At 41.6% G+C, this 20,299-nt stretch overlaps 1 protein-coding gene across 1 annotated transcript in view; it reads right to left on the bottom strand.

The window, feature by feature from the left end:
• The window catches only part of LOC138369226 (extended synaptotagmin-2-like), a 300,187-nt gene that overhangs the window by 46,092 nt on the left and 233,796 nt on the right, over positions 1 to 20,299 (bottom strand). The window contains exons 9-10 of the mRNA XM_069332167.1: positions 11,552 to 11,594; positions 3,945 to 4,040 (exon numbers count right to left, since the gene is read on the bottom strand). Of these exons, the coding sequence (XP_069188268.1) occupies positions 3,945 to 4,040; positions 11,552 to 11,594 (139 nt within the window). The remainder of the gene's footprint in view (positions 1 to 3,944; positions 4,041 to 11,551; positions 11,595 to 20,299) is intronic.

The following is a 20,299-nucleotide window of genomic DNA, read 5'->3' as shown; positions in this document are numbered from 1 at the left end:
TATCTGCACAGAAGTCTAAGGCGATGAGACTAGGTGGCAACACTCCATACAGGCACCTACGCATTCTGGACATTAACCTTCAGTGGGTTACACAATATCGATATCTCGGAGTGTGGATTGATTTTAAGATGACATTCAATAAGCAAATTCAATATCTAAAGGAGAAAGCAAAGTCACGAATAAATATAATGAGAGCAATCACAGGGCCCCGTCTAGGAGCGGGACACAGAGTGTTGAGAATGTTTTACATACACGCCGCTCGTTCCCTGGTTGATTATGCAGCGCCTGCCTTACTCACTCTTTCTCCTGGTCAGTGGGCAAACGTTGAGGTTCTTCAAAATGATGCATTGCGAGTCATAACAGGTGCTCCCAGATGGACTAAAATCCTGAACCTAAGACTAGAGACAAAGCTAACGTCGATTGAAATAAGGGTAAAGGGGATTGCTGCGTGCATGCTGACCAAGATATTGACTAGACCTAGAATCAGTTCACTTCAAGATTTGATCACTGGAGCACTAACTCTGGACAGAAGAGCCTCCAATAGCAACAGGTGGACCCATTGTGCGATAAACGCCATCGATACGTTCGATATGGCAAACACAGTCACTGAGAGGGGTGTCGACGACATACATGCAGACTTTGTTATGCAAGCCCCTTGGGAATCTCTGCCAGCAGACTTTCAGATTATGGCTCTTGACGGAAAGAAGAACCAGACACATCCTCATCTGCTACGTCACATTGCACAGATCCATATAGAGGCAAACATGGCATCCGACAGCTTCACTTACTTCACGGATGGGTCAGTATACCAGCAGGGACAGGAAACCGGAGCTGCAGTTAAAGCAGGAAACTCTGTATATAGTTGGAGGCTCTCAAATGGGTGTTCGACTTTACAGACTGAGATGCTAGCCATTCAAAAGGCTTTGGAACATGCTCTTGCTGAACACCGCCAACATGTTATCGTCCATACAGATTCGAGAACCGCCATTGAAACCTTGCAACAGGAACACATATGTGATAACATCCATCTGATCACCAATGTCTTATCATTCATGCACACACTCCACCGACAAGGCCGACGGGTGCTTATCAACTGGGTGCCAAGTCATGTGGGACTATTAGGTAATGACATTGCAGACGAAGCTGCAAAACTTGCTACTAAGAGGAGGAATGTAGACATTTACATACCACCGAGTCTCTCCCAGATGAAGAAAGTTATTCGAAACAGAGCAATGCGAAGGCTGTACAGTGACCACAACACAGCAGTTGCCACATCAGGATCTGCGGGTTGGTACAAGAATTCCACCAACTACGAACCACTTAGTTTGATGAAAGGGGGCAGTAGAACAACAGAAGTGCACTTACATCGCATCAGGCTTGGATACCCATGTGCATGGGAAATAGGCTTACGGGTTCCGGAAGGTGAGAGGAAATGTCAACACTGTGGAGAAATGCCCGACAGACCACTGGAACATTATCTAACACAGTGCACAGTTACAAACCCGTTAAGATTTCACCTTCGATTCGACAGAGCAGAGGAAGTTGTTAAACACATATGGCAAAATCTTACTGAAGCGACCATACGGGTCATACATACTCATCCTCCGCCCAGGTAAACCAGAAACGAGCATCACTTAGTGGGCCAGCCAGAGGCTTAGGGCCCGCGCAGGATTATCCCTGCTAAAAAAGAAAAAAAAAAAAAAAAAAGTGAAGAACTTTCGGAGATTACAGCGTGTATTCCTCTTACATCCAACAGATGGCGGCCTTTTTAAAAAAAGCATGTTTTTTCCAGTCACAGGTAAGGCATGTATAAAGTAGGTATATAAAAAGACGCGCCTATTCGAATGCAACGTTGTGTCAAAATTTCAAAGCAATCGGTAAAGTAGTTTCGAAGATTTTTCTCACATGAAAAAAGTATGGAAAACACAATTTTTTTAAACATGCTTTTTTACTGTCACAGACGTGACATCTATATTGTATGGATACAAAAACCTGCTTGGATGCGAATGGAACGTTGTGTGAAAATTTCAAAGCAATCGGTGAAGAACTTTCGGAAATTAGCGGTTATGAACAAACGAACATTTCCATCTTTATTTATATAGACACTAGCAGTACCAGACCATGCGTTGCTGTAGCTCAGCAACGCATGTGCGTTGCTGAAATATAAGAAATCACTAAAAACACTGTTTCCATCACTGAAATATAAGAAAAACAGTTAAAAAATTTAATGAAAATATGAAAAGATATAAAATTAAACAATACTCATGAAATGAATGGTGTGGTAAACAACACAGCTCAATTCCAACGCAATTCACATAAAATAATTAAATCAAAATGAAAATAAATCAAAATCTATGAAAAATCAGTTTATCAATGCAATCAGAGACATTGAAATGGAATTGTAACATATCTAGCATAGCATGTATGTTGCTCTTACATGCAACAGATGGCGCTATTTTTCAAGGAAACCACAGTTTTAACTGTCACAGGTGTGGCATCTATACTTATACTTACGAAATGAACGGTATGGTAAACAACACAGCTCAATTCCAACACAATGTCACACAAAATAATTCACTAAAAAATAAAATAAATCAAAATCGATGAAAATAAAATTTATCAATGCAATCGGGAACATTGACATTGAATCTGTGATATATTTAGTATAGTGTGCATGTTGCCATTATGTGCAGATGCCGCTGTTTAAAAAAAAAACATGTTTTTTTCCTGTCACAGGTCAGGCACATATATAGTAGGCATATAAAATGACGCGCCTATTCGAATGCAACGTTGTCAAAATTTCAAAGCAATCGGTAAGGATTTCCCTCACATGAAACACATAGTTTTCAGAAAAAGCATGTTTTGTTACCGTCACAGACGTGACATCTATATAGAATGCACATAAAAACCTGACCGGATGCGAACGAAACTTTGTAAATTTCAAAGCAATCGGTCAAGAATATTCGGAGATTAGCGATTTTGAACAAAACATTTCCATTTTTATTTATATAGACTAGCAGTACCCGGCTACGCGTTGCTGTGGCTCAGGAACGCATGTGCATTGCAGAGCCACAGCAACCTTCCCTGTCCTCCAGTCCTTCTGTTACGGCCACAATGGGTCACAACCGGGTTATTTTCTGGTGGTACTAAAGTTCTGGTATCCGGCCCCAAGTTAGTAGTGGCTTTCAAGGTGTGATCTCGGTAATGCAAGTAAAACACACTGGGGAAGGTGCATTGAATACTACACTCCATTAATTATCAATATATTCATATAAAATCACTTTCCCATCACCTCATTTATAACCCTAGAAGAAGTATTTCTACACTTAATATGTACACAAGTGTCTCTCTCTTAGGACACTAAGCGCTATTCAATGCTAGATCGATGCAGTCTTGTCAGCTACCGTGTTTCCTCAACACACAGTACCGTCCTCAACCAGTACTGGGAAACACCAACGAGTCTACCCTGGACACGGGCCAGCCAAAACACAGTCTCACTAGGTGCCCTCCGTGCTCGCCCACAATCACTCTCCAGCCTAGAGCTGGCAGAGAACATCAGCCTCGCGCTGCTGGGCCTCTTCACGAGCAAATACAAGGGTAGCGAACCCCTGGCAGGAGCTTCTTGCAACTCGCTGGTTACACTCCTCCGTAGCACCTCACTGTCGGTCATCTCTTCCTCTAGCCAGTCCCGGGTACGTCGAATTCTGTCACTGCCACTTCACAGGCAGACTTTGGGACAGGAATTCTTTAGGAATTTTGGGACAAGTTTAATATTTGTGGCTACTGGACAATTTCATGAGAGGGTTTAGTTAGAGAAGAAATATGATATGCTTCAGAGAATGTACTGAGGATAATTCCTGTGAATGGCTTCAGGTCACAGCGGATCTATTAATAATATATAAGTCAAAACTTCTAAATTTGAAAAATTTAAATTATATACAAACCATTGGCAATAATCCAACCTGGCTTACGAGTTCATGCCATGTAGCTTCAATGTATAAATTAGTGCGTGGGATGCCTTCAATACAAAATGTCTTCCTCTGAAACAAAAGAATACTCACATGTGATCAAAATCTAAGTCAAAATTTGACTATGCTTCACTGCTTTTTAAGCACACAGGAATATGCAATACACTTTTAGAAAGTTAGAAAATAGGCAGACGAAGGACGACAATTTGTAATGTGTTGGAGTTGATTATAGTTGAGGCAGAGCAAGTATATGGGATCAAATGTGTTGGAGTTGATTATAGTTGAGGCAGAGCAAGTATATGGGATCAAATGTGTTGGAGTTGATTATAGTTGAGGCAGAGCAAGTATATGGGATCAAATGTGTTGGAGTTGATTATAGTTGAGGCAGAGCAAGTATATGGGATCAAATGTGTTGGAGTTGATTATAGTTGAGGCAGAGCAAGTATATGGGATCAAATGTGTTGGAGTTGACTATAGTTGAGGCAGAGCAAGTATATGGGATCAAATGTGCTGGAGTTGATTATAGTTGAGGCAGAGCAAGTATATGGGATCAAATGTGTTGGAGTTGATTATAGTTGAGGCAGGGCAAGTATATGGGATCAAATGTGTTGGAGTTGATTATAGTTGAGGCAGAGCAAGTATATGGGATCAAATGTGTTGGAGTTGATTATAGTTGAGGCAGAACAAGTATATGGGATCAAATGTGTTGGAGTTGTTTATAGTTGAGGCAGAGCAAGTATATGGGATCAAATGTGTTGGAGTTGATTATAGTTGAGGCAGAGCAAGTATATGGGATCAAATGTGTTGGAGTTGATTATAGTTGAGGCAGAGCAAGTATATGGGATCAAATGTGTTGGAGTTGATTATAGTTGAGGCAGAGCAAGTATATGGGATCAAATGTGTTGGAGTTGATTATAGTTGAGGCAGAGCAAGTATATGGGATCAAATGTGTTGGAGTTGATTATAGTTGAGGCAGAGCAAGTATATGGGATCAAATGTGTTGGAGTTGATTATAGTTGAGGCAGAGCAAGTATATGGGATCAAATGTGTTGGAGTTGATTACAGTTGAGGCTGAGCAAGTATATGGGATCAAATGTGTTGGAGTTGATTATAGTTGAGGCAGAGCAAGTATATGGGATCAAATGTGTTGGAGTTGATTATAGTTGAGGCAGAGCAAGTATATGGGATCAAATGTGTTGGAGTTGACTATAGTTGAGGCAGAGCAAGTATATGGGATCAAATGTGTTGGAGTTGATTATAGTTGAGGCAGAGCAAGTATATGGGATCAAATGTGTTGGAGTTGATTATAGTTGAGGCAGAGCAAGTATATGGGATCAAATGTGTTGGAGTTGATTATAGTTGAGGCAGAGCAAGTATATGCGATCAAATGTGTTGGAGTTGATTATAGTTGAGGCGGAGCAAGTATATGGGATCAAATGTGTTGGAGTTGATTATAGTTGAGGCAGAGCAAGTATATGGGATCAAATGTGTTGGAGTTGATTATAGTTGAGGCAGAGCAAGTATATGGGATCAAATGTGTTGGAGTTGATTATAGTTGAGGCAGAGCAAGTATATGGGATCAAATGTGTTGGAGTTGATTATAGTTGAGGCAGAGCAAGTATATGGGATCAAATGTGCTGGAGTTGATTATAGTTGAGGCAGAGCAAGTATATGGGATCAAATGTGTTGGAGTTGATTATAGTTGAGGCAGAGCAAGTATATGGGATCAAATGTGCTGGAGTTGATTATAGTTGAGGCAGAGCAAGTATATGGGATCAAATGTGTTGGAGTTGATTATAGTTGAGGCAGAGCAAGTATATGGGATCAAATTCCATAATAATATTTCATAACGGGAGGCCTCACACATATGAACGATATATAGGTAATAATTGAGTCCAAGAAGATTTACCTCACCCCAGTCTTCCTGTCTGTCTGTTTCTGTCACTCTGTTTTCCCTGTTTGTTTTTCTTTTTGTTTGTGTCTGTGTTACTTTCTTTCTGACTCAGATTGTCAGATAATGTCAACAGTAATCTTCTTACATCTTAGGTTTTGTCTATTATGCAAGTGTTTTTATTTAGCATTTCTCTTGTTTGGGTGATGCCATGAGCTTGTCTCATATGCATTTTACGGCCACCTGATTGAAGATAACATGTCAAGCACCTCGTGAGCTTGTTCGCTGTCATACCTACGTATTAAAATTAAAGATTACATCCTTCATACGAGCAGGTGTAAATATTTAGCATATTCGACTGCTGCAAAGGATTCTCAGTTGGCTTCCGGCTGTTTCTAATGAGAAGGTCAGTGGCCTTCTTTTGTTTATAGTATATGATAATGTCAAAGTTTAGGTTAGGACTTGTGCTTTTTACTCTTTTACAGATTATTTTTTTCATTATTCTTTCCTCTTTCTTATATCCGCTGTGCATGGTGGATTTGTAATATAATTTTAGTGAAGGTGTTGTGGTTTCTGTTCATGGTTCTGAGTTGTACTACAGGTCCAGGTGTCGTCTTAAAGTATCTCTTGGTTAGTGTTTTCCTCATGGTTACTATAACCATTGTTCACCAGTACTTGTGTTATCCTTTTTAACGTCCTACACACTTTGCTCCATTCAGAGCAGTGGGTAAGGGCTCGACGAGTATAAATGTTGAGAAAACTGCCTTAATATCTAACCTCACTCCTACCGTTTAGGCATAATCCTATGTTCGTGGCTTGGCAATATTCGCATGTACTTAGAGATGCTGCTACTGTTGTTTTTAACACATCTAGGAATGGCAGACTGTCATTGTTACTATTTTCATGTATAAATTGGAGTCCTGACTCTCTCTCTCTAGACGGCTTTTTAGAACAATTAGTTCTTCTAGGTCTTTTACTATTACGAATATATCATCGACATAACGGCAGTATGCAATCGGATTTTGTCTGCAACTGAAGACTCTTTCCTCGACGGTTCCCATGTAAGAATTAGCAAATTTCGCTCTTAGGGGGGAGCCCATTGATACTCTATCTACCTGTAGATACATGTTACCTTGCGGACTGATAAAAGGAGCTTCCTTTGTACATGCCTCGAGAATGCTCTTCTAGTGTTGCTTGGGTATGTCTAATTTAGGGGTGCTCTCGTCTCTGTATACTCTGTCCAGGATCATTTCTATGGTGGTATCGACCGGGACGTTGGTAAATTGGGATTCAACGTCCAGTGAAGCAGTAATTACCTCGGGCTATTTAGTCTTGATTATTCTTATGAAGTCTGCTGATGATTGTAGATTGTCATTTGTTGGAGTGTATGTAGGTAGACGTTCGTTTAGTCTTTCGCAAGTTGGAAAATTGGGATTAGTATCTGATGATTGGGCGTAGTGGGTTACCTGGTTTATGGGTTTTAACACTGCAAAATGCATACGCAAGGCCATAGTCGCACTGGAGTTTAGTGAGGTGAACTTCACTTCTCTTCATTGATTGCAGTGATAGTTTTGGTCACTTTGTGTTTAAGGTCTTCCAAAGGGTTCCTCGGGATTCGCTGAAGTTTAGTGTCGTCATTCTTCATCATGTAGCTGGATTAATTTATATATTCTTCGGTTGGTATCAACATATATGCTCTTGACCCCTCTATGCCCCTTGGTGTGTCCAGTAGTATATCCACTCAACCAAAAAACTGTACAAAAGTATTGGAAACTCGTCTGACTTTTAAATCCAATTTCCCGACAGCGCTCATGACTAATTTGGCCACAGATATATCATCAAATCACTTCGTCATGCTGTGGCCGCATGAGTAACATTTTTGTGTCAAGATTGAATGGTCCCCATCAGGAAACTCTTTGGACTCTTGACCCCCTGAAGGATTTGAACCTGGTCAGCCTCCAGGGAGTGGTTGGACACTCCCAACTTCCAACACAACCACATAGCCGAACGCCAAATCTTGGGAATCTGGAATGGGGCTCGAGTGGAGCGCCTAACCTCCTCACCAATCTCACTTTCACAAACAGTGTCCTGAGCCACGGAGTGCATCCTTGGTAGGTGCTTTATGATGATGTATTTCAGTTTTAGGAATAAAGAACCACCCCACAACCAATAAGCACATCAGAATAGACATCAGATTTTGGTCATGGAGGCCAAACCCCTTCGACACACCATGTTCCTTGGCATGTCCAGTACTATAAGAGTTTTCTGATGCACGATGGTTTGGGGACCATTTAATCTTCACGCACAAATGTTACTTATGAAGCCCCGGCATGCTGAAGTAATTTGATAATATATCTGTGCCCAAAATACTCACGTGCGCTGTCGGGTATTGGGGTTAAAAGTCAGACGACTTTCCAGTACTTTTGTAGAGTCTGTTGGGTGAACGGATATAGTACTGGATACGCTAGGAGGCATGGAGGTACTGGCTGACCGAGTTTGAATCCTTCATGAGGTCAAGAGTTTTCTGATGTAAGTTGGCTTGGGTACCTTTCAAGCTTGACGCATATCTATTGCAAGCAACAAAAACGTAAGCAATAAAATGTTATTTAAGAAGACCAGCCATGAGCCATAAGCTGCGGACCACAAAAGAGGGATCAAATAACTCTCTCAACTACACGTTGATATAAAGCAAAGATTTGTTTAAGTTTAGCAGCATCAGATAAAATAAATCTAACAAAAAAGTTAAAAACCTAATTTCAAAACGTTAACAATTTAAAAAGACAGCAATATAAGGAAAATGACAAATTAAATACATAAAACAGAGAAACGCCAAATTTCGACTTAGTAAGTGGTCAATCAATATAGTAAATCTAAATTATTTTGGTTTGGGATCGAGGTTAAGGCCCATCAACCTCTGGAGGGTTACTAAAGCCAGCACAACTGAATATTGACCAACCCGCAAGAATACTTTAATCCTCAACATAGTCCAGGACAAAAGTAAACTCAGTGAGTATACACTGAGAAGTGGTTTACACTTATCGGTGGACATATCCCCTGTGGGCATCATGGCCTGTTATTAAGCCATTTAATGTTATCAAGTGAACAACTAATGCATACTGACCAACCAGCAAGAATACTTCGGCTCTGGATGTAATCTACAGCCAGAGTAAACCCTCGCCACATACACATAGAGAAACAGGTTACATCTCTCGGTGTATATCCTTTGTTACACATATTAATTACAAACACACATTCCAAAAATACAAAACAAAATACTATGGTACAGGAAAGTGTTATAAAGTATCACAATATAAATTATATTAAACAAAATGTCAAATTTAGAAACAAATTTCAGTCTCAAACAATGCATAAATGATTAATGCACAATAGCTTCCACAAAAAAAAAAAATAAACACACGCAACACACAAAGTAGGGGGGGGGGGATCCCACCTTTTCATATCTCTATCCACCTGTCCATCAGTTTATGCATCCATCAATCCATTTATCCATCTATGTGTCCATCATCATGGAACTATCTATCCACCCATCTATTTACCCCACTATTTATTCAACTACCTACCAATTTATCCATCCATATATGTATATATATACATTTATGTATTTATATATCTGTCTTTTCATCCATCTATCTCTCCTTCTATCATCCACCTATTCAGCAATCAATCAATCCATTCATCTGTCTGTTCATCTATCCTTCTATCCATCCACCTATTCATCAATCAATCAATCCATTCATCTGTCTGTCCATCTATATAACTTTCCATCTATCCATCCATATTTCTATCCAACAACCTGTGGATTCATCTATTCATCTATCCATCTATTTATCCCATTATCAACTGAAATTTAATATCCCTCTCTCGTCTATCCATTTATTTATTTATCCATATATCTATCCATATAATTATCCATATTTTCATCCATCTATCTATCCATCTCCATTCCATTCACCAGAGCTATAGAGACTTGAATCGTGGACTACACGTATGTGCAGCAGAAGCTCTATCGACTGAGCTATTGAGTAGTCTTAATAAGGAAAGTTATTTCCACGGAAGAGTGGATGATATTTTATCTATCGAACTATTCATTCAACATTTCCTTTATCCATCCATGTATACTTCCATAAATATAGATTGGGTTGAATCTTTATCCCTCTCTGTCACTGACTCTATGTCTTTGTTTCTGTATGTGTATTTCTCTGTCTCTATCTTTGTCTGCCCCAATATCTGTCTGTTTTCCTATCTTATAAAAAATATAATTGTCTAATATGTGGGTGAGAGCTTTGTAGTGTGAACTACTACAAAATAAAATACACACCCCATTACTCTGAGAAAGGCACGTGGCTTGGGAAACCTCTGACTCTGAAGACAATCTCTTTTATGGGAGTAAGGGCCAATTATGAACATCAGGAAATTTAGGTTAGTTTTCCCGAAATCAGTGTATAATGGTGTATTTGAAAAATGATTTTTTTTTTAATTTATTTTGAAAATATTTAGCAGTGTGGGTGGCAGGCAGTGACAAAAATTGTCGAAGGAGTCTGAATGTGGCACTAGCATGCCATTCACTTTTGAATTTTGGGGACCCCGAACAGCCTATGTTCATCCTATACCCCATACCATTCATTCTTCCAATTTGGGTGAGGCTAGACCCAGGTGTCTGACGTCCAATCTCTCTTTTAGGTATAGATAAGTGAAAAATAAAACTCTAAACGTTAAAGGGGTAAACTAAAGGAACTGGGCTTATATATAAACTCTGCACAGTTCTTACACAGACGAGGTGCTTTTATCCAACGAAGGACGAAATTGTAAACAAAGACTTCAATATGATTACCCAAAACTTTGAAACCAGTCTCACAGAGAGGATGAATCTCTCTCCAAGAATTATTTTAAATATCAGAGAGCATTGGTTTAGATAAAGGCTGACCAGTTCCTTAAGATACTCTGGTGTGCTCCAACATCCTTAACATGAAATTTCTAAAAGAACTACCAACATATCTAGCTTTATCGTTAGAACACACCATATGGAGGAGGAACATACAAACTGTTAGAGCAAACAAACACAAGTAGGAAGAACGGATAATGTAACTCGATTGTTGCATCGTCCAATCTGCAATAGCGTACAATATGACTCAGTGTTGCCAACTCAGTTTTCAGTTTTACATAAACAAAAACGTGAAAAACATCTAAAAAGATCGAGCTTTTCCAGATATACATCTAAAATTAATATGTTACCTATTATCAATCCTCCAGCACATTTTATGAAAATATAAGTAATACCACTAAAATCTAATTAAATAATGAAAACTAATAATGCTATTAACGTTGATATTTTTACACAAAGCAAACCTAAACAAAAATTCTGTTGTCATCATTGTGAAATTAAGATTTTCAAGAGGAATGTCTGTTGTGAAAACGTAATTTATCTATATATAACATATTACATGATAATGTGTATGAATAAAAAGGGATGATTTTAAAAGAAACTTGGCCTAGGGTTAAGAATATTGATACAAATATATAATAAGAATAAAGCAAACCATTAAAGTGAGTCATATAATTAATGAATGATCACCATGAAAGACTTCCCAGGATAAATAACTATTGTTAACCTTTGACATGGATAATAAATAAACAATTATTACAAATGTTAACAAACAGCTCAATGACTTACTAAACGCTTCCAAGTTATGATATCTTCAACTTCCAACCAATTCCTGAAAAGAAAAAGAAAAATCAAATATCTCTGGCTCTCTCCTTATATATAAGTTTTTATCTTTCTCTCCATCAAATATATATATATATATATATATATATATATATATATATATATATATATATATATATATATATATATATATATATATATATATATTTATATATATATATATATATAATGCACAGACTACCCTATTCCAGTAGCTGAAGTTTATAACTTTTTAGACACTCAACCCACCAGGAGACTCGAACACTGGCCAACAAGGTGGCAGTTGCATGCTGTATCCACTACGCTATACTTCAAAGCCATAAGAGAGGTAGGAATTCTGGGGTATTTAACCAACCAGAATTCCAATCCTCTCCCAGGCGATGAGATAGTGTGGGACCTCGGATGCTCTTTCATCGGTTCCTGTTATATGGGAAAACTCAGTGCCAAATGCTTAATGCACAGACTACCCTATTCCAGTATAACTTTTTAGACACTCAACCCACCAGGAGACTCGAACACTGGCCAACAAGGTGGCAGTTGCATGCTGTATCCACTACGCTATACTTCAAAGCCATAAGAGAGGTAGGAATTCTGGGGTATTTAACCAACCAGAATTCCAATCCTCTCCCAGGCGATGAGATAGTGTGGGACCTCTGATGCTCTTTCATCGGTTCCTGTTATATGGGAAAACTCAGTGCCAAATGCTTACTGGAATACTGGAATAGGGTAGTCTGTGCATTAAGCATTTGGCACTGAGTTTTCCCATATAACAGGAACCGATGAAAGAGCATCCGAGGTCCCACACTATCTCATCGCCTGGGAGAGGATTGGAATTCTGGTTGGTTAAATACCCCAGAATTCCTACCTCTCTTATGGCTTTGAAGTATAGCGTAGTGGATACAGCATGCAACTGCCACCTTGTTGGCCAGTGTTCGAGTCTCCTGGTGGGTTGAGTGTCTAAAAAGTTATATATATATATATATATATATATATATATATATATATATATATATATATATATATATATATATATATATATATATATATATATATATATATATATATATATATATATATATATATATATATATATATATATATATATATATATATATATATATATATATAACTTTTTAGATATTATATATTAGATATATATATATTAGATATATATATATTAGATATATAATGTATATATATATATATATATATATATATATATATATATATATATATATATATATATATATATATATATATATATATATATATATATTTATATATATATATATATATATATATATATATATATATATATATATATATATATATATATATATATATATATATATATATATATATTTAATTATGACTATGATTCACTTAGAATGCTATTAATATTAGTAATAAATCTTCATGTTTATAACGTTTACCTAACATTAGTGCATTAGAAGCTTGAACCTAGAAACTCTTATTTGATGAGCATTGGTGTTGAGTGAACAAGTTTAAAATGCGAATGCCATAGAATGAATGATTGCTGGTGGACTGTTGCTTTAGAAAATGGTCTCATACGAAATTTTCAGAATGTTACACATAACATTAAGGACTCAAGATAACTCAAGATAACACTAAAATCTCTCTCGTGTTAAAGACTCTCATGTACTGACCAGTGCAATAAGAACTTTGTTTTCTCGCACAGGTTTCTACCTTGTCCAGGACTCAAGTGAGTGATATGGGGGAGGTAATACTAGGAAGTAGTGCAGAATGAAAATAGGTTTGTGCTTCTGCTTCAATTAACGTTTCGCAACAGCTGATGTCGAAAAGGTAAAAAGGATATCTTAATGATGAAAGTTTCTTGGCTGTTGTGGAAGAAATTACCAGTAGGATTTGTGTTATTTATTTTAGTTATTATTATTGATTTGTTTATTAAACTACTTATATTTAATTTGCTATTAAAGAATTTCTTTAGATAGTGGACTGAATAGGTTTAATTTGAACCCACTAGAAACCTCCTTCACAAACTTATAGGGTTTATTGTAGAATGTTCTACTAAATCAAACTGATTGATTTATAAAATTTATTACTACGGGTTATTCTAATGTTTAACTCCTATTACTTGTACAAAAGCTAAGCTGTCTTTGTAGAATGTATCCTGGTTAACAAGCAAGAAACATGTCCTCAGTGAACTCGGTCTCCACTCAGACCGTCTGGTAATGGCGTCCCTGTGTGTTGTGTGATTAGCCCGTCCAGTTGTTATCTCATGCGGTCACAACTTCACCTGCCAGAATCTTACAGTGTAAAAGTTTCTAACAACATCTATCCTGCAGATATGACATAAGAATGGTTATTAGTTTATAGTAATGTCATAGTCAGGAAGGAGTCAGCTAGATCAACCGTTCCTTGTGTGACTAGGCCTCTCCTCTCCTCAGTGCCTGGTGGGCTAGATACATATATGTAGGAGGAGTGTGGGAGGGAGCCGTGGAGCCCCGGTACACTACGCTGCACTCCTCAGTTCTGCAATAGTCGCCTGTCTGTCAAGACGTGAATTTCTAAGCTGCCGGATACAACTAGACTTTCCGCCTAACGCGACGTTAATTAATGTCTCATCACCCGTCTAATTTCATCTAGCGCATTTCACTGCAAAATCCGGTTTGCGATAGTTGATATTCATCTTAGATACAAGTGATTTAAGAAGAGAGGAAAGTGCCCACCACGCGATCACTGCAGAAGCAACGTGACTGCCTAGTATTACAATCTGTGGTTATCATGAGCATCCGTCTGCCTAATGCCATGAGGCAGGTTTGATAGTGCTAACGTAATTAGTTATTGATTGTTACTGTCTGTGTGACAGAGGGATTAACGTAATTAATTGAAAATTTGATTTGATTGAAGTCCAAGGGACAAGTGTCCCTTGGACACTTGTCCGCCGGTGGACACTCCCACCGCCGGTTACGGTGGCAGGAGGAAGGCCACTGGAACACACGACTCTTAAGAGTACGCAGTTTGTTACCAATAACAGAAGACCAACAACTCTGCCAGCGGGCAAGGATGGAGGCATGAATAACTGTGTAAATGTCGGAATAAGGAATACTTTTACGGGAGATGCGGATAGATTCTTTAGTGGCAGCATCCGCATGCTCATTTAAAGAGACACCAACATGGCTGGGAACCCAGCAAAATGCAATTGACTTAAATCTACTGGAGATAAGAAACAGCCAATGTTGAATCTCGACAATCACCGGGTGGACCAGATTAAAGGACCCTAAAGCCATGAGGGCACTACGAGAGTCAACTACCACCACAAAGGAGGATTGACACCGGGAAAGCAGGAGACGAAGAGCATAGAGAATAGCATAAAGTTCTGCTGTGAAGATTCTAGCCTCCGAAGGAAGGCGACACATATAAGTGTGGTCAGGAAAAGCAACAGAGTAGCCCACACCATCAGCAGACTTAGACCCATCGGTGAAGATGGGAATGGAGTGGGAGTGAGAAGAAAAGTGCTCAAGGAAGAGGCGTTTCAAAACTGTAGGAGGGGTAAAAGCTTTAGTAATGTGGGTCAGAGAAGTAAAAAATTTGGGAAGGGGGACCCTCCACGGAGGTAAGGAAGGAACAATACGAGGAGAAACATTGGTAATATGAGCTGAAAGAGAATGCTGTAAGCGAGACAAACGGACAGAAAGAGGGAGGAGGTGAAGAGGAACAGGAACTACAGGAGGGGTAAAAGTCAAAGCACGATAGAGGCGAGAGTGAGGATGCTGTAAGAATCGCGCAAGATAGCGAAGACTGTAGCGATCACGGCGATCCTGGAGAGACAGAAAGCCAGTGTCAGTGTACAAGCTGAGGGTAGGAGTTGAACGAAAAGCACCAGAGCTGAGGCGCAACCCAGTATGGTGCAAGGGATCAAGACGGCGAAGAATAGAAGGAGAAGCAGAAGAGTATGCAGGGCAACCATAATCGAGTTTAGACAGGACGAGAGTGGAATGCAAATAGAGAAGTGTGCGCCTATCCGCTCCCCAAGAAGTATGGGACAAAACCTTTAAGTAGGTTAAGGGCCTTAGAGCATTCAACACGGAGGTAAGAGACATGGGGCGACCAAGACAAACGAGTGTCAAGGAATAACCCCAAAAGCTTTGCGGAATCTTTGTACTCAAGGGGATGACCATAAAGTGACAAAGAGGGACGAAGAACGACCCGCTTCCGAGTAAAAGTCATGGCACAAGTCTTAGTGCTAGAGAACTTGAAGCCATGATTGGTGGCCCAAGATGATACGGCATCTATCGCAAGTTGAAGCCGCCGGTGACGGAGAGGCGAATCATCACCCGGACAGCAAAGAGTAAGATCGTCAACATAAAGAGCAGAGAAGATGCCAGAAGGAAGGGAGGAAAGAAGACCATTGAGGGCAACCAGAAAAAGAGTAGTACTCAGAACACTACCCTGGGGCACACCTTCATACTGCCGAAAAGAGGCAGAGAGAGAGAGTGGCACCAAGCCTGACTCGAAAGGTACAACGAGAGAGAAAACTTTGAAGGAAGAGAGGGAGATTACCACGAAGGCCAAAAGAACGAAGTTGGGGCAGAATATGGTATCTCCAAGTCGTGTCATAAGCCTTTTCCAGGTCAAAAAGAACAGCAACAACGGAGGTCTTCGCAGCAAAAGCAGTACGAAAATAGACATCCAAGTTCACCAGGACATCAGTCGTGCTGCAGCACTTGCGAAAACCAAATTGAGAAGGAGAGAGGAGGTGATGGTGTTCCAAGAACCACATCAGATGGACAGTTACCATACACTCAAAGAGCTTGCAAACACAACTCGTGAGAGTTATAGGGCGGAAGTCCTTAGGGGACGTACCGAGAGACCCTGGTTTCCGAATAGGGAGTACAACGGCATCGAGCCAGTCCTCAGGGACGGACGACGACTCCCAGACCTGGTTATTCAGATTCAGTAAATACTGAGACGTGCACGGAAGGAGATGGCGAAGCATCTCATAATGAACGTCATCCGAGCCCGCCGCCGTAGATCCGCAGAGGGGCCAGGGCAGACTGAAGTTCAGAAAGAGAGAAAGGATCGTTATAGGGAAAAGGAGATGAGTGTGGAAATCTAAAGGATAAGATTCAAGAACAGGCTTACGAAGAAGGAAGGATTGAAGAAGATGAGAACCAGAGCTAACAGAAGAAAAGTGGAAACTTAGTTTGGTCGTGACCTTCACTGGATCCACCACAAGAGTACCATGGAGGTGGAGAGCCGGCGAGACATCCGGAACGAACTTGCCCGCAATCTTGTGGATCTTCTTCCAGATCTGCGGCAGAGGAGTATCGGACGTAATGGTGGAAACATAAGATTTCCAACTCTAACGTTTAGCTGTACGGATGGTCCTACGGGATACCACACTTGCCTTCCGAAACAGAATAAAAGAATCAGCCGTCTGCCGGCGGCGGTGTTTCTTCCAGGCTGCACGCTTACAGCGGACAGCCCGAGCACAGTCCGCATTCCACCAGGGAACGCACTTCCGTGGACCCCGAGAGGAAGAGCGAGGGATAGAACTGAGGGCAGCGTTGAAGACTGTGTCATAAAAAAGAAGGAGGGCGCGAGGAAGAGGCAGAGAGGAGAGGTCAGAGAGAGTAGCACGGAGGGTGAATAGGCACCAGTCAGCCTTGGCAAACTACCACCTAGGGAAGGAGAGGAGAGGGTGGAAAGAGAAAAAGGAAACGAGGATGGGGAAATGATCACTGTTGTGGAGGTCATCAAGAACCTGCCACATGAAATCTAAGTAAAGGGACGACCAGCAGAGAGAAAGATCAAGACAGGAAAGGGTGCGAGTTCGAGAGTCCACATGAGTGGGCTCACCAGAATTCAGAAGAGATAGAGAAGAAGCGAGGACGAACGGTTCGAGAAGACAGCCTCGTGGGTTTGTCAAAACATCACCCCAGAGGGAATGTCGACAGTTGAAATCACGCAAAAGGAGCACCGGCTCTGGCAAGTAGTCCAGGAGGTGCTTAAGATCAGGAAGAGAAAGCAGGACATTTGGGGGGAGATAAATGGAACAGACTGTATACCATTTACCCACAAAAACACAGGCAGCAGAACAATGGATAGGTGATGGAAGAAGTAGGGGGACGAAGGGAATATCAGATCGAATTAAGAGAGCAGTAGAGTTACGGGCCCCAGCAAGAGCTCTGGGGGGGGGGAGAAAGAAAGGAATAACCAGGAAAGTGACCAGGACGAGCACCAAGCATGGGTTCCTGGAGACAAACACAAAGCGGTGAAAACTGTGTAATTAGAAGTTGGAGTTCATGAAAGTTGGCATAAAATCCACGAATATTCCACTGAAGAACAGACATTACCAAAGAGAAAGGACAGTAACAGAGAACAAGAAATAAATAAAGGTATAGAAGAACATAGTTTATTAAAGAATCTCAGGATCAGGGTCGGCAAAGTCAGGGTTAGGGGGCATGGGTAAACTTAGTAAGGATAGAGGGAAGTGAGCAAGAGGACAGACCAGAGGCGGACTGACGGGGTCTGGAGGGGGAGGAGGCAACTGAGAGGGGCAGGCAAGGACAGCTGAGGAGGGGGGGGCAGAAGACAGAGAGTGCGCCTCAGCAAGGGCAGCAACCGAGTGGGAATCGGGGGCGAAAGAAACCTCCATATCTGGGACAGGAGGTTCGACCACTGAAATTGGAGGGGATGTAGTGACAGAGTCAGAGGGAGGGGGTGAGGAAGAGAGCGAAGCCTTCTTACCCGCTGGAGAGGAAGAAGGAGAGGAGCCAGGCTTACGTTTCTGACTCGAAGAGACAGACGTTCCTGTAACAACGTACCGGGCGACAGACTCAATGGTCTCAGCAGGAGAAGAGGAGCGGGAGCGAACAACACGAAGATTGCTGGGAGGATGAGGGATATCAGCCTGGACAGACAGGTGGCGTGGAATGTCAAGAGACTAGGGGGAGGGTCGGGAAGAAAGAGTGGGGGGAGATAGGGAAGAAGACAAAGGAGATATGGTGGACTGGGTAGGAAGGGGGGAAACCCCAGATGGAGAACCAGGAGGGAGGCCATCTGGTACAGGAGGCAAAAGAATAGGGGAGAAGGTGGTGGGTGTGGTCGGGTTTAAGGCCTGGAAACGGTTGTGAGACTGAGGAAGACGGGAAGGACGAGGAGAGGTAGAACGCAACACGTGAGCGTAGGAGACGCCCGCGAAAGGAGTGAGACGACGAACTTGGCGTCTCGCTTCAGGAAAAGACCGATCACGGTGCTTCAAGTTGAGGACGGCTTCTTCGAGTTTGTAGTGTACACACGAGCGTGAGAAGGTAGGGTGGGCCTCACCGCAATTGAGGCAGTTAGCCTGGGAAGAAGTGCACTCGGACTTAGAATGACTATCGTCTCCACACATGGGGCATAGATACACAGAGCTGGTGCATGGTGCATTTGAGGACACCGTTCCCGAACTTCCAACACTTATTGCAAAGTCTAGGAGAGGGAATGTACAACGGAGCATCTGGCACCAGCAAGAATAATAGAGGGCGGAAGGGTCTTACTATCAAAGGTGATTTTTACAACTCGAAGGGGCTAATGGCGACGACCACGAGGGGGTCGAGTAAACGTGTCCACCTGGAGGACAGAATGGCCTTGGGCATCGAGGATATGTTTAATATTCTCATGGCAATCTTTGAGGTCCCGAACACCAGTTTCAACATGGTGTGGGAGGAGTACAGTGCCAACACTGGCATTTAACCGAGCGTTTTTGGAGACCCTAACAGGGGTCTCTCCAATGCAGGACAAAGCGGCTAAGCGAGTAGCTGCATCCTGAGGAGCAGCGATGACACGCGTACCATAACTGGTGGAGTTAAAAGTAACATAGGCGTCTACTGAATCAACAGGGTGTTTATGGAGGGAGATATCATCAGGAGGAGTAGAATCCAGATGGTGGAGATCAAAGTATTTAGCCCACGTAGCGGGACCAAACAAGGCGTTGTAAGTAGTATTACGGGAAGGGATCGTGCGAGTGCGGCCGTGACGGGAACGGCGTTGAGAACCCCCAGAGAGGGGGGGTAAAAGGCGCAGTAGTCACAATGAGAGACGAAGCCGTGCCAGGGGACGAGGTGGTCTCCACTTGGGGCTGGGGACTCGACCCTACCACAGAGGAGGGAGGGGAGCTGATGGGAGTAGTCAGGTCGTCGGGGGCCAATGCAGCAGGGGCTACAGGGCCTGATCTTCCAACACAGCCTGACTCGAGGGCTTGGTCGCCCAACCCACCAGCATGAGAAAGTACAAGGGAAACATTATCAGCAATGAAAACGAGGGAAAACTTTCATTCACGAATGTGCCCCCACACCCACCATGGAGCCACAATTAGAGGCAGGGCACCCAACAAGAAGCTATCGCCGATCTTGCCGGGGACCCCCCAGGGGTGCGTCGTGAGTATACGCCCCACAAACACCACGTTAAGAACCGTGTGTCCGTCGAGAGCGGGTTCAGTGACGAAAGGAGGATTGAAAATAAAAGGTTCCCCTCGCTCGAGACTTTGGGTACTACAGTTCTACGGGTGCAAGAGTATGCCTCCTCAAACACCCGGGCATCAAAACAAAAGAAGGTCGAAAGAATAATCAAAACAGGCAAAAGGTCGGCAGGAAATGACAATTTGATAGGAGAAGAGTGGGGAGAAAAATGTAACACAAGGAAAAGGAAAAGGGGTCTGGCAAAATTGGTAAAGGCAGCAGCAGGAGC

This window comes from Procambarus clarkii, chromosome 27 (genome assembly GCF_040958095.1).
Source record: "Procambarus clarkii isolate CNS0578487 chromosome 27, FALCON_Pclarkii_2.0, whole genome shotgun sequence".
NCBI lineage: Eukaryota > Metazoa > Arthropoda > Malacostraca > Decapoda > Cambaridae > Procambarus > Procambarus clarkii.
This window is presented reverse-complemented; position numbering and strand designations above follow the sequence as displayed.